This window comes from Peromyscus maniculatus, chromosome 21 (genome assembly GCF_049852395.1).
Source record: "Peromyscus maniculatus bairdii isolate BWxNUB_F1_BW_parent chromosome 21, HU_Pman_BW_mat_3.1, whole genome shotgun sequence".
NCBI lineage: Eukaryota > Metazoa > Chordata > Mammalia > Rodentia > Cricetidae > Peromyscus > Peromyscus maniculatus.
This window is the reverse complement of record NC_134872.1, coordinates 65,374,717-65,400,258: the sequence shown is the minus strand read 5'-3', so window position 1 is coordinate 65,400,258 and position 25,542 is coordinate 65,374,717. Positions and strand designations below refer to the sequence as shown.

General features: G+C 38.5%; 1 protein-coding gene across 1 annotated transcript in view; it reads left to right on the top strand.

The window, feature by feature from the left end:
• Nucleotides 1-530: 530 nt before the first annotated feature.
• Nucleotides 531-25,542, top strand: part of LOC143269977 (uncharacterized) — a 28,066-nt gene continuing 3,054 nt past the window's right edge. The window contains exons 1-3 of the mRNA XM_076557965.1: nt 531-962; nt 20,533-20,591; nt 20,986-21,742. Coding sequence (XP_076414080.1) covers nt 21,201-21,742 — 542 coding nt within the window. The 5' untranslated portion in view covers nt 531-962; nt 20,533-20,591; nt 20,986-21,200. The remainder of the gene's footprint in view (nt 963-20,532; nt 20,592-20,985; nt 21,743-25,542) is intronic.

Sequence of the window (25,542 nt, the reverse complement as noted above, 5' to 3'; positions counted from 1 at the left end):
AAGGGTGGTCGTGAGCTCTGAGTCCTACTCCTATATGCTCTCAGCAAATAACAGTTGGTCTCAGGACTTGGGTTGCTTTAAAAACTGTTATCATATTATACATAGAACAAGAATAGCTCATCACTGACATAAATGTTGCATCAAAATAATCAGTGCTGGGTACAGTTGTAAGCACTGCAGCTCAGAGGAAAGGTATCCTGGCAGCTGGAAGCCAAGGAATTCCACAAAGTCACACCACACAACAAACCTCACACAAGAGATTTATTGGGAGGGAAAAACAAAAACAAAAACAAACAAACAAACAAAAACCCCAGGAGGGTTGGGCTACCTTTGCTGGAGCAAGAAACAGCAGCAAACTAAACAGGATAGAGGGCTGATACAGAGCTTCTTGGGAAGCGGGTGGAACTTTTCAGGGTGGAGCTTTCAAGGGTGAAGATTAGTGGGGTTTCATGTCCAGATATGGGGCTTTGTGCTCTGCAGGGTGGGGGGCAGGGTGCAGCAGTTAGGACAGTTAGAGTATTCTGTGGGTGGAACCTGGCAGTGAGAGGTCCTCGGGGAGGGGCCTGACCACTTGAGTGGCTTCAGGGGCTTACCACAGTACCGTGTCTGAGAATCTTTATTGACAATTCTGTATTCTCCAACCATTCTCTGATTTATCCTGATTCCTTGTTTCTGTCACCGTGATGAGCCTCGGCAATCTCAAAACTCACACTGGACTCTGAAGAATTTATACTGCTTTTCCCAGACCAGAGCCAAGGGGAAACACAACATTGCCATTGGCAGACTCAACTGCTACTTGAGCTCCCAGGGACTGAGAAACTACAGGCAACTCCAAACTTACCGAGTCTCCATCAACCACAACCAAAGCTCCTCTGGTTAGGTACTGTCCACTCCAGTTTAAATGTCTGTAGGAGAGAAATGTACACAGCATACCCTGGGGGAAATAAGAGCCCACACCCAGGGTAAGTGTAATTACTCAATGTACTGCTATATTATTATTTATTCCTTCAATCCTTTGGTAAACTGCTGCTCAAACTCTAGAACCTTTCAGAGACTAGCATCATTTAGCTCTCTGCTAATATTTTATTTTTTTTCCCAGGGATACTGATCAAACACAAATCTTGCCTTGTTTGCTTTTATGTGCCTGCAAGAGGTCCTATTGCCTATTCCCACTTTTCATATATACTCCTTATTGTTTTATCACATTACAAGCCTGGTTTATATTCTAATCTAAAAATAATCTCATCAACCACAGCCTGTTCTACTTGGCCAAGATCATATCTAACCACAGGGCTCAGCAAAGATACTAAAACCCAAAATCAGTCCCAAGGTCCCTGCTAAGTTCGCTTCTTCTCTTACTTTTCATCTGAACACATTCTTGTCTGCCCCGATGAACTAGGCACCAAATATCATCATACTTGTGCTTCGTTCCTTGAGTGCTTCTTCTTCTTTCTCTGTTATCTTCTACATGATGATTTTCATGAAGACACCATTTCCTGATAATCAAGTGTCTTTAATGGCTCCCATGAGCAAGTTCATCTAGAACTGTTTTCCTTTCCATTAACTCAGATTATTCAATCTTCACCTAAAGTACTTATATTACTGTTTCTACTTGCACATCACACAGACTGATCCTGTCTACCCTGAGGTCCCAGAAGCTCACCAGCCATACTTTGAGGGCTCTTTAATGTGTTACTTTAAAGTCTTTCCCTGTGCCAGTACTTCAGAGGTAGAGTCACCCTAGTTTTTGGAGATTGCAATATTGAGTCATTAATAATGCCCCTATCTGATTGCACAATTATGGAATTCCCTTTTCCTTGCATTAGAGATTGGAACTGAGTGGTAATTTTACTAATTTTACTAAATTTCTACTAATTTTCCTCACTCTTTAAATTTTGGGATCCAGGATTAGCAGAGATATAACGTATTCTCTGTGTTCTTGATGTAACAACAACTCTAAGTGAGGGAGCACCAGCACATTCATAGTATCTCCTCCTTTACTCTTTTTTGTTGTTGTTGTTGTTGTTGTTGTTATTCAAATCAAAGGTAATGAAGAAGATAGCATTTACATGGAGTTTTTTCCCCACCAGTCACTCCTCTTTTATGGGGCCAATTCCTTCTGAGAAGACAGCTGAACTTCATTTAATGCTTGTCACCTATACCCAAGTACACAGTGACCATTGCTGCCACAGCTTGCTCATAATTATGTGCTATATGTGCTATAGTTTTGAGGATCTCATTATATCTTCCTAGTCCATCAGTCATTTGGAAGACTCTTCCATAAACACATGGCAAACCTTACTCATGAAGAAGATATTCTCCAATATATCATGTAAAAGAAGATATTCCTCATGGGATTTCCCCCAAGTATGTTCTACTTTCTGATGGCTCAGCCTCATGTGCATAACTTAAACGCTCATATCTGGGAGTACATATGACTGTGACTATAATCAGAAGGCACAACATACAATACCATGCATCCACAGATGGCTCTGCCTCAGTTGCAGATGCTCACACCTACACTGTGGGTGTTGCCAACTGTGTTATGGGAGCTTGTCCTGGGGTACATGAAGAAACATCTACTTAACCCTATAGAATACCACTTACCAAAAGAAAGAAAACTGCACAAACTGAATTTACTAACAAATGAGTTTATTTCTGTTACTTATAGTTACATGAGATGTAGGCAGCTGTACACTAAAAATCCCACCACATCCTGAGTATCCATCATGAAAACTGAATCACTGGAGGTTCTGCCTATGTTTCAGATAACTGCTGCATGAAACAATCTCATCTCCCCAACAATGGTTTACTGCTTACATGACCACAGTAAGGCACCTAGTATATCTTATAACTTCAATGAACTCTCTCTGTCTTTATAATTTCTCTGAGCTTTTCAGTACTGAGAACTTTCCTTCTCCCCACAGGAGGAAACGTTTCAATAGAGAAAGGGCAGCTACTTTATAGAAAGCTATTTCCTTGGCTGGATAGAATAGTTAGAAATTGAAGTCAGAGAAGGCAGGTCAAAGAAAAAACTCAAAAAGAATAAATGACAAATTGAAGGCATAAATTAAGAACACCAGAAATGGGCACCCTAAAGTAGAAATCATTGATTTTTAGTTATATGAGAGAGAATCACTACCTTGAGACACTTAAACCTACCAGAATTCTTGTGGCTTTCTTGATTACTTAAATCCAATGAAATTGTATTTATTTTATACCTCTAGGATTATGAGGTAAGTTACATTTCCAAATTCTTGATGAGAGTAAATTGGCAAGTCTGTTTATGTCATTTAAACCAAGTGTGTTGTGTCACAATTCTATCCACACTGAAACAGATCATCCATGAGGAAGTTCCACTAAGAGTCGGAAAGTAAACAAAATTTATAAGATTTAAGTTCACAACCCACTACTCTCATGAAGCTCCTGAACCTTACAAGAATCACAAAGTCCCTACCCAGGTTCATATAAGCATTAACAATTGTTCATGTAAGTAACCCTTCACTGATATTTCTGTAAGTAGCCTTAATAAAAACAAAAGTCCTTTGTAAATTATTAATATCTCATATATGGTAGCTGCTATTATGAATCTCCATCTCTATTACTTAGATGGTTTTTATAGTTTTTTCAAGTGTGGAATGGAGATATGTTATTTTGTCTTTTATTTGTTCTTCAACCTCCACAGTTATTCCTTAAACAAAAGATGTAACCTAACCCTCCAACTCTCTCTCTCTCTCTCTCTCTCTCTCTCTCTCTCTCTCTCTCTCTCTCTCTCACACACACACACACACACACACACACACACCTCACATATTATTACAATAATAGAATCTTTAAACAAACAGACAAAAATGAAAATTCATGAATGAGAGTTTATTTCAAACAAAAATACTTTTTAAAGGTTTGTAAGAGTAATTTGAGAGAGAGCAAAAGCTGGAGACTACACAAGAGGCATTGGAGAGAGGGAAGGGAAGGGAGGAAAAATGTAATTACATTTTGATTTTAAGAAATTAAAGAAAATTCTTAAAAATTAATAATCACATTTATTTCTTACAGTTCTGAAACTCTATCATTTCTGAGTGAAAGTTTTAACTAAACTTCCCAGAATACTTTTCAAAAATAAAATAATCTTTATTATCAGTAAAGAATTTTAATTCACGAACATAATAAGTGCAACAATGTTAAGAATTAAAGAAAATAAATCTTAAAATTTCCCTATTTTAAGATACTGAAAATCATTTTAACATAAATAACCTAATTCTCAGCTAAAGAAAGTCATTACTGGGAATTAGTTTATAGTTCTTGAGACTTGATTCCCTGCAGACTGCCCATTAGTAATTTAATTCCTTCCATCCCAGGAGATCTAGCCTTTGACACCATTGATCCCTTGAGGTAGTCTTCTCTGTTTCCTCCTTCTTAACTCCTAAAGATAAAGCTCCACTTTCTCCAATCTGCTTACTTTGAAATCTCTCCTAATCTCCTACAGGCCTCCACACTCTTCCAGAAATGGCATTTTTTGCTGGTGATCATTAATGCCCTTAGAACCACTTCAAATGGCTTTATAATCCCCTTCTCTAACATTTGTGATTATATTTCACATCCATCTATCCTTACCTTTTCAACAGATTGAAATTTTATAAATCTCCAAGTTTCACTTCCCAGATTTGTTTTAAGGGGAACAATTTAAAACATTTCAAAGAGCTCCTAAATACATCTCTTCTAGTTTGCTTTTCTCTTACTGTATTTAAAGCACTGAATAAAAAGGAAGCAACTTTAGGGAAGAAAAGTTTTATTTTTATGACAGGTTATAGTCCCTCATTGAGGGAAGCCAAAGGAGGAACTCAAGGCAGGGATCTAGATACAAGAACTAAACCAGAGACCGCAGAGGAATGCTGCCTACTGGCTTTCCCCCTAAGGTTTGCACAGCTACCTTCTTAAATAACTCAGGAGCACTTTACCAGGAATGATGCCACTGACCATGAATAAGCCTTATCTTGTCAATTAGAGATGAATAAAATGTCCCCCACACATGCTTAAAGGCTAGTCTGACAGAGGCAATATCTCAACTGAGGTTCTCTTTTGTCAAGGTGACAGTAGAGAAGAGCTACCACAGCTTCTTTCCTTGAGAATAATGAAGGTTTGCCCAAGGAGCTGAAGTCTTAGAAAACTCAGTAGCCAGGAAAGCCACACTGAGACGAAGTCTTTAGAGTTATTTTCTTGAGTGTTTGAAGAATGAAATTCACAGATCACAGAGGTAACTTTTAGTAAGACATTTATTATAGATCCATAGGTGGAGTATTAAGGGGAAGAGAGAGAAAGCAGAGCACCATAATAGCTGAGGATTCTAGAAAAACAGGAGATCATCCAGATGCTGGCCTGGGAGCTCTATAAAGACTTACAGCAGAAACTGGAGTGAATGTGGGTAAGGCTATTAGCTGCTTAGTGCTCTTGGTCCTACCTTGAGTGCCCTGGTTCCTTCTCTGTCAGGCATAGCGTGAAGAGGCCTGTGCTCTTTCTTGAGATAAGAGAGAAACCGAAAGCAGAGCTATTTTCTGTCATTTCTGATCTCTAGCAAAGACATTTTAAAACTGCTGTTTGGGGGTATCTGCCCAATTTATCAATTATCATCAATTACGTTTCTGCTTGTTACTTTTTTTCATTTAACTCTTTGACTCCGGCTTCCTTTTTGAAAATCTCTGTTCATTTGGATTCTAAGATACCAAACTCTCCTAGTTACTGCATTTCACTGACCCAGTTCTCTTCTTGGCTGCCAATCAATGTCAACTGATATCGCATGCCACAAAGGACTAGCTTGAAGTTCCTTCCACTCACTTCATCAATACATTCAAACTGCTGTAGCAGAAGAGTATAAACTAAATTGCTTATAAACAACAGACCGAGATGTACACTATCACAGGAAATGCCTTCTCATTGTTCTTTTACAAAGAGAGAACTGTTCCTTTATCTCTTTACAGAGGGAACTAATATCTTTCATGAAAACCCTGACCCTTTACTTGACAAATTTCCACACATCCTATCTTCCAACATCATCACTTTGGAAAATGGATTTCAGTGTCTAAATTTTATAGAGATGCAATCACATGTATGATAACAATTTATTCCTTGTATTAAATATTATCATAATTAAATACCAAAGGACCCAAATAAATTGGAATAATTATTCAATTTCATCAATGAATGTCAGAATGACTAAACAGAATATGCAAAACCCTGGGACTTCAGTTCATTATTATAAACTGATGACCTCAAAATCTACACTCTTTAGATACTACTCTATTACTAATAAGTCAAGGTAGGAAATGACTTTGCAGTTCTTCAAATGGAGAGTTTTTTAGTTACGTTACTTGTTGGTGAGAGGAAAAATACTGACCAAAAATCTTTTTTTTTTTTATTTTATTTTACAATACTATTCAGTTCTACATAACAGCCACAGATTCCTTGTTCTCCCCCTTCCTGCTCCCCTTCCCTTCCCAACCAGCCCACCTCCCATTCCCACCTCCTCCAGAGCAAGGCCTCCCCCCGAGGACTGAGATCTACCTGATAGACTCAGTCCAGGCAGGTCCAGTCCCCTCCTCCCAGACCAAGCCAAGCGTCCCTGCATAAGTCCCAGGTTTCAAACAGCTAACTCATGCAATGAGCCCAGGACCTGGTACCACTGCCCAGATGCCTCCCAAACAGATCAAGCCAATCAAGTGTCTCACCTATTCAGAGGGCCTGATCCAGTTGGGGGCCCCTCAGCCTTTGGTTCATAGTTCATGTGTTTCCATTCGTTTGGCTATGTATCCCTGTGCTTTATCCAACCTTGGTTTCAACAATTCTCACTCATATAAACCCTTCTCTTTCTCGCTAATTGGATTCCCGGCACTCCACCCAGGGCCTAGCCGTGGATCTCTGCATCCAGATTCCTCAGTCCTTGGATGGGGTTTCTGGCAAATCTATTAGGGTGTTTGGCCATCCCATCACCAGAGTAGGTCAGTCCTGGCTGTTTCTCGGCCATTGCCAGCGGTCTTTTGTGGGGGTATCTTTGTGGATTTCTGTGGGCCTCTTTAGCACTTTGTTTCTTCCTTTTCTCGTGTGGTCTTCATTTACCATGGTCTCCTATTCCTTGTTCTCCCTCTCTGATCTTGATCCAGCTGGGATCTCCTGCTCTCTTTCCCTCGACCCTCGCCCTTCATTGCTCCCACTCATGTCCAGGTTGTTTATGTAGATCTCAGCCAATTCTCCATCATTGGGCGATCCTCGTGTCTTTCTTGGGGTCCCGTTTTCCAGGTAGCCTCACTGGTGATGTGAGTAGCAGTCCAGTGATCCTTGTTCCACATCTAGTATCCTCCTATGAGTGAGTACATACCATATTTATCTTTCTGAGTCTGGGTTACCTCACTCAGGATGATTTTTTCTAGATCCATCCATTTGCCTGCAAACCTCATGATGTCATTGTTTTTCTCTGCTGAGTAGTATTCCATTGTGTATATGTGCCACAATTTATTTATCCATTCTTCAGTTAAATGGCATCTAGGTTGTTTCCAGGTTTTGGCTATTATAAACAATGCTGATATGAACATAGCTGAGCAAGTGATCTTGTGATATGATTGAGCATTCCTTGGGTATATGCCCAAGAGTGGTATAGCTGGATCTTGGGGGAGATTGATTCCTAATTTTCTAAGAAGGTGCCATATTGATTTCCAAAGTGGTTGTACAAGTTTGCATTCCCACCAGCAGTGGAGGAGAGTTCCTCTAGTTCCACATCCTCTCCAGCATAAAGTGTCTTCAGTGTTTTTGATCTTAGCCATTCTGACAGGCATAAGGTGGTATCTCAGAGTTGTTTTGATTTGCATTTCCCTGATGATTAGGGATGTTGAACAATTCTTTAAATGTCTTTCAGCCATTTGAGTTTCCTCTGTTGAGAATTCTCTGTTTAGTTCTATAGCCCATTTCTTAATTGGACTGTTGGTCGTTTTGATCTGACCAAAAATCTTTAAGGAAAGAAGGACTTATTTTGGCTCACATACCAAGAACACAGTCACATATGATGAGGAAGGCAGGATCTTAAGATAGCTGGTCACATTCCTTCTCAGAAAGCAGTAAACTGTAATTACTAGTGCTCAACTTTCATTTTCCTTTTTTATTTAGTCCAAGACAACAGTCAATGGAATGATGCAACCCGTAGTTTTAGGTGAGTCTTCCCATCTCAATTAACCTAACTCAGATTTCTAATCACAAGAGTACCCAAGACTTAGTTCCTAGATGATTTAATACCCAGACAAGGTGATAATCAGGCTTTCTTCTTTGCATTGGTTCTGTGTTTCTTATTTAATAAGACGGTTGGTTACATCTACACAGGACAAACATTTCATGAGCTATTTCTGACTCTCCTTTCAATGTCTTTTTTTATATATCTTCAAATACTATGTTGTGAGAATGGTTGAAAAATGTCATTCTTTTTATTATTTATGCTTGTTTTTTTGTGTTGCTGTCTGTTTCTTTGTGTGTCCACATGTGTGTGTTCATTTGGAGGATAGAGGTCTGTGTCACTTGGCTTCCTTAATAACTCTCCTTCCTTTTTTATTTCTTTGATCAGCTCCACCCACCTCCTGGTTTTTCAATAGACAGTTTCTCTGTACTGCCCTGTCTCTCCTAGAACTCACTCTGTAGAGCATCCAACAGCACAGATTGGCTTTGAACTCACAAAGATCTACCTACCTTTGCCTCCTCAGTGCTGGATTTAAAGGCAAGGGCAACCACCACCATGCATCAGAACACTTATTGAATCTGGATCTAACAAATTTGGCTTGACTGGCTGTCTAGGGAACTCAAGGATCCTCCTGCCTTGATCTCTCCCTTGCCACTGGTGTTGGGGACATAGTCATAGGCGGCTTACCCAGGTTTTATGTAGCAGATGGGATCAAAATTGAGAATCTCATGCTTGAAGAGCAAGCACATTATTAAGTCATTTCGCCAGCTCCTGTGCAAAGCTCCTTAAAAGAAAAGAAAAAAAAAAAAACATCAAGAAAGGAAACAGAGCAATTAACTACAATTGTGAGGAAATGCGCTATATTTGTCTTGTGGCGGAAGCTAATCAATTGCATGTGTTTGTCAAAATTCACTTAACAGAAAAAAAAAAAAATCCAAAGTCATTTAAAAGGGAATGCCTCACTCAGCCTTAATGCAAGGGGGAAGAGTTTTGTCCTGCCTTAACTAGATATGCCATGCATTGTTGACTCCCATGGGAGGCCTTACCCTCTCTGGTAGTGGGGATAGAAAGGAGGTGGGGATGGGGTAGGAGAGAGAATGGGAGGAGAGGAGGGAGGGGAAACTGTGCTTGGTATGTACAATAAATTTTAAAAGTTCTAAACATTTAAAAAATAGTATTTGCTTATTTTCCAGGACATAACATAGTCCAATGAAGTTATAGGTAACATTAACCATCACTACTCTTCACATTACATAATTCTTCATAGTAAACCTCCTTATATTTACTATTTATGTCATATTATCTGTCAAATTTGCTCCTAAAATATTCAAATGAACTGCATTTATATCCGTCAAGGTACAGTCTTTATTTTCCCCCAGATACACCCTGTTCATCAAGTCTTGTTTCTACTTGCTCATTCATAATCACATACTTTACTATTTAACACTTATGCTTTATTACTCCTACATTTACAAAACATAGTTCCAGAATTACTAGCTTAAACATTTGAAAATAAAACACATTACATATATACATTAATAGTAGTGACAGGAAGATTATTTCAAGATAGTCATATTTAGAATACTTGTAATGTAAGAGTTTGATTTATTTACATTATTAAAAAATAAAAATTATAATCCAAGTGGAAAATTGGAAGAACAAATAATATGGAACATTTTGAGTAAATGATTTTTATTATGCCTAATGTTACCATTTTCACATGATGTAGCACCTTATCTTCATGATCAGCATAAACAATAACATTAAGAGTACCTATCAACCAAACATAGGGACCAAAAATAATTTCCTATGGTTTAAACAGGAGCACTGTCTAGGCAATTCTATAAGCTTTACAGTATGGGTTATGCCACATTGTAGATGAATTTCTAAACAGTCTTATTAAATAAAAAACACAGAGCCAAATATAGGGGTGAAAGCCTTAGAGATCAGAGAAATGGGAATAGCCACCAGCCAACCTCACCTCACCAACTCCACAGCTTCCAAAGAGAGTGACTTCCTGTCTACCCAGGATTTTATTGCCTTGCTCTTCTGCCCTCTCATTGGCTATCTTAGCACAGCTACCTCACTTCCTCTTCCTACACAGATCTGTCACTTTCAGTCTGTCTGCACAGACCTCCAGGTCTCTATGGTTGATACTGGGATTAAAGGTGTGTGCCACCACACTTGGCTCTCTTCCCTAGTGTGGCCTTGAACACATAGAGACCCAGCCTGCTAAGTGATAGGATGAAGGGTGTGTGCCACCACTGTCTGCCTTTTGTGTTTACTTAAAGTGGCTTGCTATTTCCTCTGATCTCCAGGCAAACTTTATTTATTAACATGCAAATAAAATATCACCATATTTCAGCACAAATAAAATAACCACACCTCATGTTCCTGGTGGAATAGCAATAAATGATTTAATTGCACATGCCAGACTCATCCCAGTATTGTTATATTAACTTTTTCTTGGGGAGGGAGAATAGGTGTGCAGTTATCCAGGTGGGCTCAAATAATAGATCAAAGAATGATTTCCCCAAAGTCTTTCTTACAGAATACAGATGAAGTGTTACTTCCAGGGATGTGGGTTATTCCCAAAGAGCTGCATCACTGCAAAGTCCCACGCTGCCATAGATAGAACCTTCAAGGAAGCTGCATCATGGAGTTTAGCTTTTAATAACCATTCCACTTCTGAGTATTGTTTACCATCTTCAAACAGGACTTTCCACTCACTGAAGGGAACAGGAGTTGAGATTTACTGGCAAGGATATTTGTACCCAATTTTTTTTTTAAATACACTGATAGATAATTGAGGGTTTTTTTCTTTTTGTCACTTAAAATGTTAAGAATAACTGTTTCTATTTGAGGTAAAGTACATGGTTGTGTCTAAATTTTAAATGACAGATTTTCAATGTCTAAGGTGAGTCTGACATTGAAAATAAACATTATACATTTAAATATTGTTAAACTGACTTTTGTTTTGTGCATAGAAAAGAAAAAAGTATAATGAACTTGCAGCATTAAAATGTAATTTTAAACAATCTTTAAATACTTATGAAGCACATGTGAATAACAATAACAGAAAATGAATATTCTTGATGATTTATAATTCATCTGTCCTATGATATGCAAATTTCAACTAATCTGTTTAATGCTTTTTATTTTAAACCAAATGCTAAAATAAGTGTTATTTGAATCTTTTATAGAAAATATGACTCAATTGTTTACTTATGGGAACAGTAAAAACAGGTTTGGAAATTTTTCTCACAGCATGAAAAAGAGATATTTGTGTAAGACTGAGAATTAAGCAGACAGATTAATGAGCATTTCCAAGTAACATCATTCGGTAATTTTTAAAAGTAAACAATTGATAATTAAAAGTTCCTTCCTGGGTTGTGAATATGAATAGCATATTTTTCAACTTAATTCTCTTTTATACTTTTATAAAGTTAACTTTTAAGAGATACTTGGGTTTCCATACCTTTTATGCACATGAAGAGGTCTGGTTAGTAGACACATGTTAGAATTACTGTAACACAAATGTCATTTGAACTAGAAAGTCCTCAATCACCGTTAATCTTAGTGCAAGGAGTTCCTTTACTCAGGGCCCTCAATATCTGCGCAGGATCTCTGTCCAAAATGTGTGGATGCTCAAATGCAATTGGATTTGCATTTCACTTCTACACAACCTTCTTGTCTAGATTGCTTTGTTTCCTTTCTGGTTTGGGCTACCCCAGGGAATTGGATAATATAGACAAAGAAAGGGAAGCTGATTGTGTTCTTACCAGTAGGGCCTCCTCCTCACAACCCACTCTCTCCCCTCAGTGAGAAGAAGTAGGAAGTCAGCCATCTTGACTATTCAACTTAAAAGTGCATTAATCGGCCCAGAACTACCCTTGTCTGTCCACTTGCTGAGGTGCTGTCTACTCATGATAAGAATACTAATGAAATAGTTATGGCACTGATTGGGTAGTGATGACAGAAATAAAGTCAGTACATGTGCACTCTGGGTAATTTTTTAATCAAATACTTTTTAATTGAAAAGTTGAATCAATAAATTTATCAAACTCATTGTATGACTATATACTTTGAAACAATATCTTAGGTACATATAAGCACTGATGTTTGTACACTCATCGTGGTAACACTCTTTATTCATCGCCTGGTACAACTGCTTGGGCCCTCACACGTTGGAGAATTAATATCATAGCATAATTTCATTGTGGTTATTCACACAAGTTTTTAGGATGCTCTCCCTGTTTATCCTCTGTTGTAGCTTTTTAAATCACCAGTATCTCAATATCTGATTTAATTCCTTCAGGTACTTCTTTTCCAGATTACATGGATTGACTGTTTGGGTTATCCCCACTTTTTCTTTCTTTCTGTCTTCCTCCCTTTCTTCCTCCCTTTCTTCCTCCCTTTCTTTCTTTCTTTCTTTCTTTCTTTCTTTCTTTCTTTCTTTCTTTCTTTCTTTCTTTCTTTCTTTCTTTCTTTCTTTCTTTCTTTCTTTCTTTCTTTTTTCCTTCCTTCCTTCCTTCCTTCCTTCCTTCCTTCCTTCCTTCCTTCCTTCCTTCCTTTTTTTTTTCTTCTTTTTTTCTTCCAAGACAGGGTTCTGTGTAGTTTTGGTGCCTGTCCTGAATCTCGCTCTGTAGACCAGGCTGGCCTCAAACTCATAGAGGTCTACCTGCCTCTGCCTCCTGAGTGCTGGAATTAAAGGCATGTGCCACCGCCTTCCAGTGAAAAAAGGCTGCTCACCAAAAAGATACTGAACATCAAGTAACATGATGATTAATACAGGACTGCAAAGTACACAGTAGCTTCAACCTGCATGCTAGGCATCCATAAACTGTGGTTTATATTTTACTGACCAGGTATCTGTGTTGCTATAACAGATTATGCTTCCTGCATTAGCCTTTGAATTCTTTTGTTTATGTAGTTGTTCAGAGAATAAATAGTACTATTTTGCTGTGAATAATAACTCTCTTACATTGTTATCTGTAGTTACATATAAGCTAAGCCCCCTAATATCTTTACTTCTAACTAGAAAGACAAAATTTCAGTTGAAATTTACTCTATAGTCTAACATGCCAACTACCTAGAGAATATCAACAAGTTGTGATTGACTTAAGTAGTATATTCCCCCAAATACTTATATGCTGAGTTTGTATGGCTTTCATGAAATTAACTTTATTAGGTAGCAATTAGTCCTCCTAGGTATTTACTTTGCAGTATCAGCGTTCAAAGAAATAATTTCAAGTTTTTTTAATCTTAACTGGCCTGTATTCTGAAGTTCTCAGTTATCTTACTAAGCACACCACATATTTAGTTACAAAGATTAAAAGTCAATCTTAAAAATAAATAATTTTACTGAGAAAAAAGTTAATGTTGATTAGATTTAACAATCATAAAAGTTCACTAAGATGATACATATGGGAAAAATAAAATTCTCTTTATTCTGTATTACTCAAAGTATACCTGTGTAAAATTGACAAAAATCAATAAAGTTACATTTGATGCTGTATTGATATTCAAGAATGGATTGCTTTATTGTTTCATGTGCCATTATCAAGTGTGGGATCAAAGATGCTGGTATTAGAACTCTCAAGGACATCATGGAAGCATGTCGTCAGCTTTTCCTCTAATACTATGACAAGGATGATGATCAGATTTATCAGTTCATTTCCTATGGAAGGATTTATGCATTTTAAATGAGAACTCTTTATAATATGAAAGCATAGGTCTATTTGGCTGTAGCTCAGATGGCTACATTTGAAATTCCTAATGATGCAAATGTGATCTTAATAGCCTGGGATTCTAGAGAGAACACATTATACCTAACAATTCACAGAAAGAGAAAACTAAGGTAACGTATGTGCCTTTTATTAGCCACATAAAAATGATTTGAGAATAATACTGAGGGAGTGATTTTTATTTTATTATATTTTTAATCAACGGTTACTTATTTATGAGTCCCTCCTTTATTCCTTTTGTGATTCTGTTAAGAAAACATCCTACTACTATTCTTTGGTCAGTCTTTACCTTGTTGATAGCTATCAGCCCCAAAGAAAGCACATGGTTAGCAACACATATTTATATTCTAAGAAAAATTTCTCTCTCACATAAAAACTAATCTAATGTGCTTTTGATTTTTAAAGTTAAGCTAGCATAAACTAAATAAATCTAGGAAGCTTAATTTAAAAATACTACTACAATTCAGAGAAAATGTAATGAGGTTCCAGCTTAAATATTTCAAGAATTCTTAAAGTCTTATAAACTATGAATGGTACAATAAACCTATATATTTATGATGGATATTCATTTTTTTTTAATTTTTAAAAAAATATTTTTTTTTCTCCAGTCATATTTGGTTCTATCCCAGGTCTCTCGGCCATCAAGCCTCTGTGTCCTGGCACTCAGGGCACTGTCAGGGGTGGGCTCACTCTTGTGGTATGGTTCTCAGGCTAGACCAGTCATTGGATGGCCATCCCCAAAATTCTGTGCCACCCTTACACCAGCACATCCCATAGGCAGGAGAGACTGTAGGTCAAAGGTTATGTGGATGGGTTGGTGTCCCAATCCCTCCACTGGAAGCTTTGTCAGGTCACAGAAGATTGACAATTTAGGCAATGTATCCCCTGTTGGTAGGAGTCTTAGCGAGGGTCAACTTCATTGATTCCTGGGTGCTTCTCTTGCATCAGGGTTTTACTTGACCCTGAAATGCGTTCTTTCCAATTTTCTCTTTCAGTACTCTCTGCACCCAACACCCCACTTAAGTTGTGCTTGGGGAATTTTGCTGAAGAGAGGCAGAAAGGATTGCAGAAGCCAGAGGGTTCAAGGACAGCACAGGAAAACCCATATAATCAGCTAATCTGGGCTGATAGGAATTTGCAGAGACTGAACTGACAACCTGGGAGCCTGAATGAAAATGGCCTAGGTACTCTGCATATATGTAATGATTGTGTAGCTTGGTCTTCTTGGGACTCCTAACAGTGGGAGAAGGGGCTTCCTCTAACTCCTTTACTGGCTTTTAGGACCTTATTCCCCATACTGTATTGCTTTGCCTAGCCTGAATACAAGGCAAGTTGCTTAGTTCTTACTACAAGTTCATAGCCTTGTTTTGTAGATATCACTTGGAGCCCGCCCTTTTCTGAACAGAAACGGAGGAGTTGATGGGAGGGGCTAGAGGGAAGGTGTGGATGGGAGAAAGGAAAAAGGAAAAAATAAAAATTAAAACAAATACTATTTTTTGTGCTTTGCCTGCATGTATATCTGTATAACATATCTGTGCCCTGTTCCCACAGAAGGCTTGTTCCCAGAAGCCCCATCTGTCCTTTTTTAAAAGTATTTATATTATGCTTAAGTAAGTGTGTGTGTGTGTATACAATTAATATATACATACAATTATATTTGTAATATATACACTACATATAGTGTATATATATATATATATGCACACATGTGAATCATACACCATCAGAGGCCAAACAAGGGTAAAGTATCTCTGGGAGCTGAAGGTAGAGGGCACTGTGAGATACCCATTGTGGGTGCTGGAAACCAGACTCTATCTCTATCCTGGTCAATAAAAATTGCAAGTGTTCTTAACTGCTGAGTTGTTTTTCCAGATCTTGACTAGCTCTTCATAAAACATTTTGATTTAAATTAGACATGCAACAAATTTGCAAAATGTTGCAAATATCAATGATGAAATATGTAATAAGGGGGCAGAACACCATTGATATATTCTTCTTCTCCCATTTATATGTAAATTCTTGTTGTTTAATCTTCATGGGAAAGTAGTTCAACTCTTCCTTAATTCATTTTGATTTTATCTAGATAACACATAGTCTCAGTCTGATTTTATGCTACATTTAGATGCTATTTAAACATTAGATTGCAAAATATGTAAAGTAAAAATGTGAATAATGTCAATCTGCTCAATTTAACTCAGTGAAGTTTTCAGAACAAAGTGAGTTAGATGACTACACTATATTTACAAGGTGGAAAGGTAAATTTATATAATTTTAAGTTTAAATGGTTTTTTTTTTCCATTCCTGTCATAAATTCAGAAATTGAACTGTGCTTATCACTGTCATGCAGATGTGATAGACTCATTCTTCCCCTCCCCCGTGATGTGTGGGATAAATCACTGCAGCTACAGAGATGTCTGTTAGATAGTAAATCACTGATGTCAGCTGCCAAGTCAACTCACTTAACTCAAGCCGGGAAACCTTGCCTTTAGATTCCTTTTGTATTTTTGTTTCTTTAGGTAGTGCCAACTCTGGCCTAACTGCCTACCTGTAACAAAAATGATGGGCACTCCTTGACTGCTTGAATTTCTTTTGTGGGCACTGAAAATTATTTATCCATCACCACTTAAACTACGAGGTTTAGAAGCACATTACATTTCTTGCACTTAAAACCTTAGGTGCTGGAAACCACCCTGAAAGCACAAATTAATGTATTTTTTGTCTACTGTGTGGAATAGATCTAATATATATGATAATTTGGCTCAAAATAGTTGAGAGAATTCATGTTATGTTAATATAATAAGCATGAATTTCATAGTTAAATTTTCCTACTTGTTGGGGAAATGCACACAGATTTAAATTATTCTTGTTGCTTAGAATCACTTCATTCCCAAGGGAAAATCATCTATACAGTATACTTGCTTTACATTTTCTTGATCAGTGGTTCTCAACCTACCTAATGCTGTGATACTTTAATACAGTCCCCATGTTGTGGTGCATCCCAACAATAAAATTATTTTATTGCTCTTTCATAACTGTAGTTTTGCTGCTGTTATTAATTGTAATTGTAAATATTGGATGTGCAGGTATATTCCAAGAGGAGTCACAGCTCACAGGTTGAGAACCACTGCTCTTTAACCTTTATTCACAGGCTGTGTATGAATAATCATATGGATATACTCTATATGGTTCTCTTTGAGGTCAACTGTCTTTGGATTTCAATTTTGTTAGACAGTAAGTTGTTTAATTATTCTTTTCAAAAGGTCTTATCTTAAACAATAATCAATAATGTCTGTGGATGTCACTGGCTTTGTTTCAGCAAGTTCCAGATATGAAACAAACAAACAAACAAATAAACAAACCTTGTTCTCACTAACATTATGATGAGCATGGACTTAAGAATCGTCTACCAACACACTCACCTTTTCAATAGGATGTCAAATTTTTAAACACAGTTGTCTATCAAACATTAATTATGTAGTGGATACATCTAGCAATGCCAATGAAAAACTATACGAGATAGAAGTAAATAAGAAAAGATGACTTTAATAAAACTATTGCAATAAAGAAAAGACAAAATAGAACTCTCTGAACTGAAAGGGCAGGGGGACTTTTCTATGTGGTGATGAGCTTTGAGAGAAGTCTCAGAGGACAGTGGCCATAATGTACAATTCCTGAGATTGAAGAGTTTATTTTTACCTCTGTTTTTCAGGCATCTGTGTTTGCTACCTCAAAGACCAGGTCTCTGCATGGTATGGTCTTTCTTGACGGTATTTTTTCCACAGCCATGACTCCAAAATTCTTAAATCACAAAACTGGATGAAAGTTCTAACAAATATTTACATTTCAAAGGGAAGATACAAAATCTACTCTTACAAATCTTTTATCTTTTCTTTCTGTTTTTAAACTTATTTATTTTTCTCTCATATAATACACCCAGACCACAGTTTCCCCTCCCTCCCCTCCTCCTCCCCTCCTCCTCCCATCCTCCCTCCAACCCCCAACCTCCATTCTCACCCAAATCCACTGCCCATCTGCTTCCCTTCAGAAAACAACAGGACTCCCAGGGATATGAAATGAACACAGCATAACAAGATGCAATGAAAGCTAGGCACAAACCCTCATATCAAGACTGGACTAGGCAAGGAGGAAAATGACCCCAAGGGGAGAAGATTCAGAGATGCCTACTCTCAGAGTTAGGAATCCCACAAGAATATCAAGCTACACAACCTTAAGATATATGTAGAAAGGCACAGGCTTCCCATGGGTTTGAGCAAAGCATGGCACATCAAGCTGAGACAGGACTGAGCTCCTCCCCCTGTGTCAAGGCTGGGCAATCCAGCAGGCAGAAAGGGTGAAAGGGTCCCCAAAAGCCCACTAAGCACCAGGGACAGGTCCTGATCCCATTGCTAGGAGCCTTACAAATAGATCAAGGTACACAACTGTCACAGGCATGCAGAGGGCCTAGGTTGGTCCCATGCTGACTCCCTAACTTTTGGTCCAGTCCATGTGCTCCCACAAGCTCAGATCAGCTGTTTCTGTGAGTTCCCCCATCATGCCCCCACCCCCGGATGAGCAGGAGGGTAGATTGGAAGAAAGGGAGAACAGGAGGAGAGAAGGGAGGGAAACTGTGGTTGATATGTAGAATAAATGAAAAAATATGTTATTTAAATTGAAAGAAGAGAGAGAAAAAAGATATATGCAGAGGACCTAGCTCAGACGCATGAAGGCTCCATAATTGCTACTTCAGTCTCAGTGAGGCCCTATGAGGCCTCCTTGGTTGATTCTGTAGGGAGTGTTCTTCTGGTGTCCTTGAGTCCTCTGGCTCCTACCGTTTTTCCTCCATCTACCTCTTCTGCAGGGTTCCAGAGTTTAGAACATAGAGACCCATTGGAGACCTCCAATTTGGGCTCTCTCAGCCTAACCTTTGGCTGTGGGTCCCTATATCTGTTCCAATCAGTTGCTTGAGGAAGCCTCTCTGATTATGAATAGGCTAGGCACAGATATTTGTAATATGAGCCTTTAAGGAATTGGAAAGTCTTGTCTTAGAATGTGCTACAAACCTTTCTAGACTTCAGTCAAGCAGAGGAAACCTTAAGGCCATTTTCTTCCATATGAAGAAAAAGAATATTGTGGCATGATTAAAAATGACCTGACATTTTGGAACAGTTATCTCACAATCATTTGATTTTCAACTATATCAAATTTTACAGAGTACCATAAGCTTCAAAACTAGAATTTATTTTATCCTGTATTTCAAGCCCTGAAAAATTGGTAGAGAGATATTGGCTTTCAGTAAAGTTCTGTTGAATAAAGAAATTAGTAATATGTGTTTTGGTATGATAAATAATAAATTTACAGTTATTCTTCTGAAAACAGAATGGCCTTTTTTCATATTTTTGTTACTACATAATTTTTACCACAGTTTTATACTAAATAGTCAAGTAAGGTAAAATAATTTAATAAAAGAATAATAGCAAGAAAGGGGAGTACAAACTAGGGTAAAGTATATTGAAATATTTGTGGATAATATGTAACATCTAAGCATATTTTACAACCCTATAGTTTACCTTACTTTTTACATTTCAGTTTTTTACCGGAATGTTTATTCTGTTTATGTATTTTCTCTGAGTGTACCTTGGCTTGTATGTGTCAGTTAAAGGACATCTGTGGGCATCTGTTCTCTTCTTCTATCATATATCTGGGCCCATAATCAGTGTTATATCTATATTACAACTCATATGACACCCTTTAGTACCTTTATTAATTCAGATAATACCTAAAGGATTCCCAGAAAGTAAGCGCTTTATTTAACATTTACAGGTAAAAACTGAAGAACAAAAAAGTAAGTTCTCTGAAATTTCACACATGATGCATTAGAGTTTAGGTTGTATTAAAATGTGTTTCAGTATGTTGTATGATCCCCTTTCCTTTCCAATACTCTGGCTGGACCCATGATTGCATCTCTATCTCAATCAAAGATCCCTATTGTCCTCAAACACACATGTTAAGTATTTTCCTGCTCCTGGTGGGTCATATAATTGAGTGATGCCATTGATAGGCCTTATGTTCCAGTCACCTTGCTTTGTACATGTGCTGTGAGCCTTTTTAGGGGGTTTTCCTCCTAATCTCTTTATCTATTTATCTTCTGAATTCCTCTTCTCAGCATAGCCACCCCTTTTCCTATACTTTCGTTCACTCATCTAATAAATATGTATTTTTTGTTGTGTTTTATTTATTCTCTTATGCTTATGCACACTTAAAAATCATGCAGGTTCCACAGCTGTCTGTCTAAAGTTTGTGAGTTCCTATGAGCTTGGTTCAGTTGTCTCTGTACATTTCCCCATCATGATCTTGCCTCCTCTTCCTCATATTGTTATATTGCCTCCCATTTCCTCGTGTTGTTATATCCCATCCCCTCCGATCTCTTGCCACTTCTCATTCCCAGTTTACTCACGGAGATTTTCTGTTTCCCTTTTCCAAAGTGATCCATGTGTCCCTTTTAGGGTCCTCCTTGTTTCCTAGCTTCTGTGGAGCTGTGGGTCGTAGTCTGATTATTCTTTGCTTTACATCTAGTATCCACTTATGAGTGAGTACATACCGATCCTGCCCCGGACTTCCTTTCTGGACCAGAGGTGAGTATCTGGGCCCAGCCCAGACCCCATGCCTGGGCACCAACCACTCCGGGGAAGACCTGCCCAACTTGGCCCGAGGTTCTGGCCACTGGGCAGGTTCCCTTCTAGCCCCACCGGGAAGGATCCCCTTCTCCAAGACCCCTGGCAGTCCCTGTAATCTCCACGCCCTGCCCCCACGCCCATCCGCCTGAGATCTCAGCCGCTTCCTGAGACTTAGAGACCAGCCCCCAGCTCCCATCCTGCCCGCCCCCCAGCTCCCATCCTGCCCGCCCCCCAGCTCCCATCCTGCCCCGGACTTCCCTTCTGGGAGGGAGAGAGAGAGAGAGAGAGAGAGAGAGAGAGAGAGAGAGAGAGAGAGATCCCAATTCTGCCCCACACTTCCCTTCTGGACCAGAGAGAGCTCCCATCCTGCCCCGGACTTCACTTCTGGACAAGAGCTCCCATCCTGCCCCAAACTTCCCTTCTGGACCAGAGAGAGAGCTCCCATCCTGCCCCGGAGTTCCCATTTGGACAAGAGAGCTCCCATCTGGACAAGAGAGAGAGACTTCCTGAATCTGTCAGCGGTCTGAACCAAGTGTGCTGATAAGACCAAGAAGGAACCACAAGGAAATGGGCAGACGTCAAGGCAGAAGTACATACAACAAAATGAAGAGCAATACAGCATCACCAGAACCTAGCCCGCCTCCAACATCTAGACCTGAACATCAAAAATTGGAAGAAGCAGAAGAAAACAGCCTTATGAATAACATCATAAAGAAGGTAGAAGCTTGTGTAGAGGAAAAGACAAGAAAATTGGAAGAACGCTATAAACAACTAGAGGAAAGGGCAAACAAATTAGAAGAAAACAATAAAGTCCTGGAAGAAAACAATAAAGTCCTGGAAGAAAACAATAAAGTACTGAAAGAAAACAATAAAGTACTGAAAGAAAATCGTGAAAAAGCAATGAAACAAATAAAGGAAACAGTCCAAGACCTGAAAAGGGAAATAGAAAAAATAAAGAAGACACAAACAGAGGGGATGCTGGAAATAGAAAATCTGAGTAAACGATCGGGAACTTCATATGCAAGTATAACCAACAGAATGCAAGAGATGGAAGAGAGGATCTCTGGCGTTGAAGATACAGTAGAAGAAATAGATTCATCAGTCAATGAGTGAGTACATACCATGTTTGTCTTTCTCTTAGAGGATTGACAAGAAGCAAATTGATCTTCTTGCTCTTCTTTCTCAAGGGAGAAAAAAAAAAACTTAAGTGCTAAGAAAGGAAAATCAGTTTAGGTTATTGCCTCTTAACCCGAATGTTGGTGAAATTAACTCTTCTCTTTCAAATCATTTACTTCACAATCATTGTTCTGGTGTTTGGGGGTAATCAGATAGCAATCAGAGCCTAGACTTGAACCTATGAAAACTGCCTTTAAATGTAAATGATGAAAAGCAAAGTCAATGGATTAAGTCAGTCTACAGATACACAGTGACAGATGTAATAGTTTGAGAGAATGAGTGCACATTATATAATGCTATAAGCAGGGGATAGAATAAAAATGAATAACTATAAGGGATTGAGTGTAGCAGCTGTTTTTGACATATCACCATGGCCATGAGTTTGAACTGATTTTTAACATGAATTAAAAATTTGATATTCAGAGTCAAACAGTAAGCAAGTCAAACTTACTGTGTGACTCTGGCTTACTAGCTTTGTGGCCTTAGCAAAATCCTTGAGCCCTATAAAGAGGTCCAGGGTGCCGTATTGGTAGTGGTAGCATTATAGTGATTACTAAATGTGACGTCAAAATATGTCAAAAATTTGTTGTTTAATACTTGTTTGTGTTAGACATAATTGTTATTATTCTAGGTATTATTATTTAATCTGAAGGGTGACTGAAAGCATTAATATTCTACAGAAGAGGAGTAACACATTTATTACTATATACAAGAAATGGCATAGCTGTCTCCTTATAGGGCAGAACTTTACAAATAGTGAGGTCCTGAAAGAAAATCCAGGGTCAACTGATTTAACATAAGTTTTATTACATACAATGTGTTAATCACTATGCCATGCACTGAAGTGTCAGCTGGGTAAGATCATATGTGTTAATTGAGGAAGGACTTATGTGGTGAGCCATAAGAATATGTTATAAGGTGTCCAGCTGTATATTAAATCTATACCTTGACCATACCAAGGGTCAGTCAAGTGGGAAGCCATCTAGCATGACCTATTTGATATTACACAGTTTAATATTCAGCAGTGCCTTGTCATGAATTCTTGTGCTCACAATTCCCATAGAATGTGTGTGTGTGAACTTCCCTGCTTGAGCCAGTACTTGGATAAGGTCAGGTAGGCAAAAACAAGCAGGAGGGAGATGCATAGCTTTGTTTCTTGTGCTAATAAAGCTCAGACCATCCCCTTGCCTTGAGGCCCAGTGGCTCTCCAGAGCAATTGACTGAGAACAAAAGAGGTTTTTACATATCAAGGTGGAAGGTAGGGTGGAGCAACATTCCTGAGGAGGCAGAGAACAGCATGGCCAGGGGAAGAAGAAACAGGCATTTTTCGGTAGTCAGATAGAACAGCATGACCAGGGAGAAGGCTGGGCAATCAATCCATATCTGGCACCTTGAACAGAATAGGTTTCAGCTATGTTGCAGATCTCATCAGGGATGGTGACATACTGAAGATGTAAGCCTTAGTTAGATGTATGCATAATTTTTTTATTGAGGTCTGAGATATATAAGCTTTAGGAATGGACTTATATGCCTTTATACAAGAGTCTATGAACCTCCCACGAAGGGACACTGGGGCTAATAATAGTCTGTAGCTCCCATACTGTACAAGATATAAACATTGCCCCAGGAATGGTTGATTCTTGACTTTACTGGGAAAATTATAATTATACAACCCCCTACAAAAAAAAAAAAAAAAAATCCAGATCCATGCAGGGCAATGCCGAGGGAGCTGCCAGTTTGGATTCTAATGATATGGCTTTCTGGGCTCAGAAATTAAATATTCCAGACCAACTAAACACTTAGAATACAGGAAAACAAAATAATTGGCTTGCTAGATGAAAGCACAAATATTTCTTGCACTTCAGGAAAAGATTGGCCAAGTATATAAGATGACTATTACTTCTTTGTCTCTTAGAGGCTTAGGTCAAGTTAATATTGTAACCAAAAGCTCTGGAATAGTAGAATGTTCTGATAGAAAAAATTATGGCATATTCTGCCCATATGTCATCCTCCATACCTAACACAATATGGCAAAGAGACATGCTGTAACAATGGGATATTTCATTAATCTCTGCTATGGATTAATATCAGCTCAAATGCTATAGATGGTTTTTAAGCTTAAGAAAACTTGGATAAACAAATCCAAGGGTATAATTAAACCCATTATGCCAAAAATTATAAATAACAGACATGATATAGGATATCAAAATTTGTCCTAGTGGCCACTGCTGCCCCCATTTCTTGTAGATCTGATGCTCCTATCTGGGTTAAACAATGATCTTTAAATGCTAAAAGAATTATAACTGCTATCTATCTAGTGGAGGAAAAACTTAAATATTGGGCATATAAAGGCCCTCGCCATCTCTTGAATCACCCCAATATTTTTTTATTTAGGAAAATCAGGCTTATAGACCTGTTACAAGACCTTAAAAAATTAAATCAAATTTATTGAAACCAAGGAGATCTGCAACGTAGCTGAAACCTAATCTGTTCAAGGTGCCAGATATGGATTGCCCAGCCTTCTCCCTGGTCATGCTGTTCTATCTGACTACCGAAAAATGCCTGTTTCTTCTTCCCCTGGCCATGCTGTTTTCTGCCTCCTCAGGAATGTTGCTCCACCCTACCTTCCACCTTGATATGTAAAAACCTCTTTTGTTCTCAGTCAATTGCTCTGGAGAGCCACTGGGCCTCAAGGCAAGGGGATGGTCTGAGCTTTATTAGCACAAGAAACAAAGCCATCTCAAGTGAGGCAGGGAAGAGTTACTCTTTCTTGGGGAAGTTAGTTTTTATTGGCAAAACCCATAAAATTTCTTAGAGTGGAGGGGGTTAGTATGGTCCATTCTTGATTGGTCCAGTTTTTCCCATGCCTGGACTTTATCTTATTCTAGCTTATCTCTTTGCCCTATCAGGAGTTTTACAACTCATCTCCAGGGTCTGGTCATGTTATCTCCAGAGAGGGGCATCTCATGGTTAATTGGTTACCATCAGACATTTTGACTTTGTTCTTTTGAGTTCCTGGGGCTGGCGCCATCATTTCTGGGGACTTGAAACTGGCCTGGGTCTATCTATATTGAGATATCTTTGTCTAAGGCCCTTTTTTTTTGAGACAATAGAGTGAGGGTCTTGTTGTGCCCAGATCTAGTCCCCAAAGCCGCCACCGGAGACTTTAGGTACAGAATGCAAAAGCAAGGTGTATTCTAAGTTTACAAGCCTCCAGGGAGGCTCTTCCAAATCTCTCATTCACAGCAGGGAGGTTGGAAGGAGCGCTCCCCTTTCTTTGTGAGGCTAGTTCTTAAAGGCACAGACCATATAATTCATTTCAACCCGCCTCCCTGTTTTAGTCTTTTGGTTGAATATCCTGACTCTGTGTTTTCCAAAGTCCCTGTAGCAGATACAACCACCTGGGGAAAAGGGGTCTAAGTTCTTATCTACACTTAGGAATCCTGGTTTAAGCTTCTCTTTGTCTGTAGGGGATAGAGTTGGGGGGTTTTACTGAGGTATCACACTCACTGATACTTTCAAAGGTTCTGATGTTTTCATAATGTCAAATAGAGGATATGTTTACATGTTTCATAGGACAATGACTCACCTTTATGAATCCTGGATCAACTGGTCACACCATATACTAGGCTGCTGCAGGACAAAGGCACTCTCTAAATATCTTCTAGTGTTAATGTATTTCTGCAAGTATTGTTCATTATTCAGGCAGGGTGAAGATGTTCCAGAATAGTTC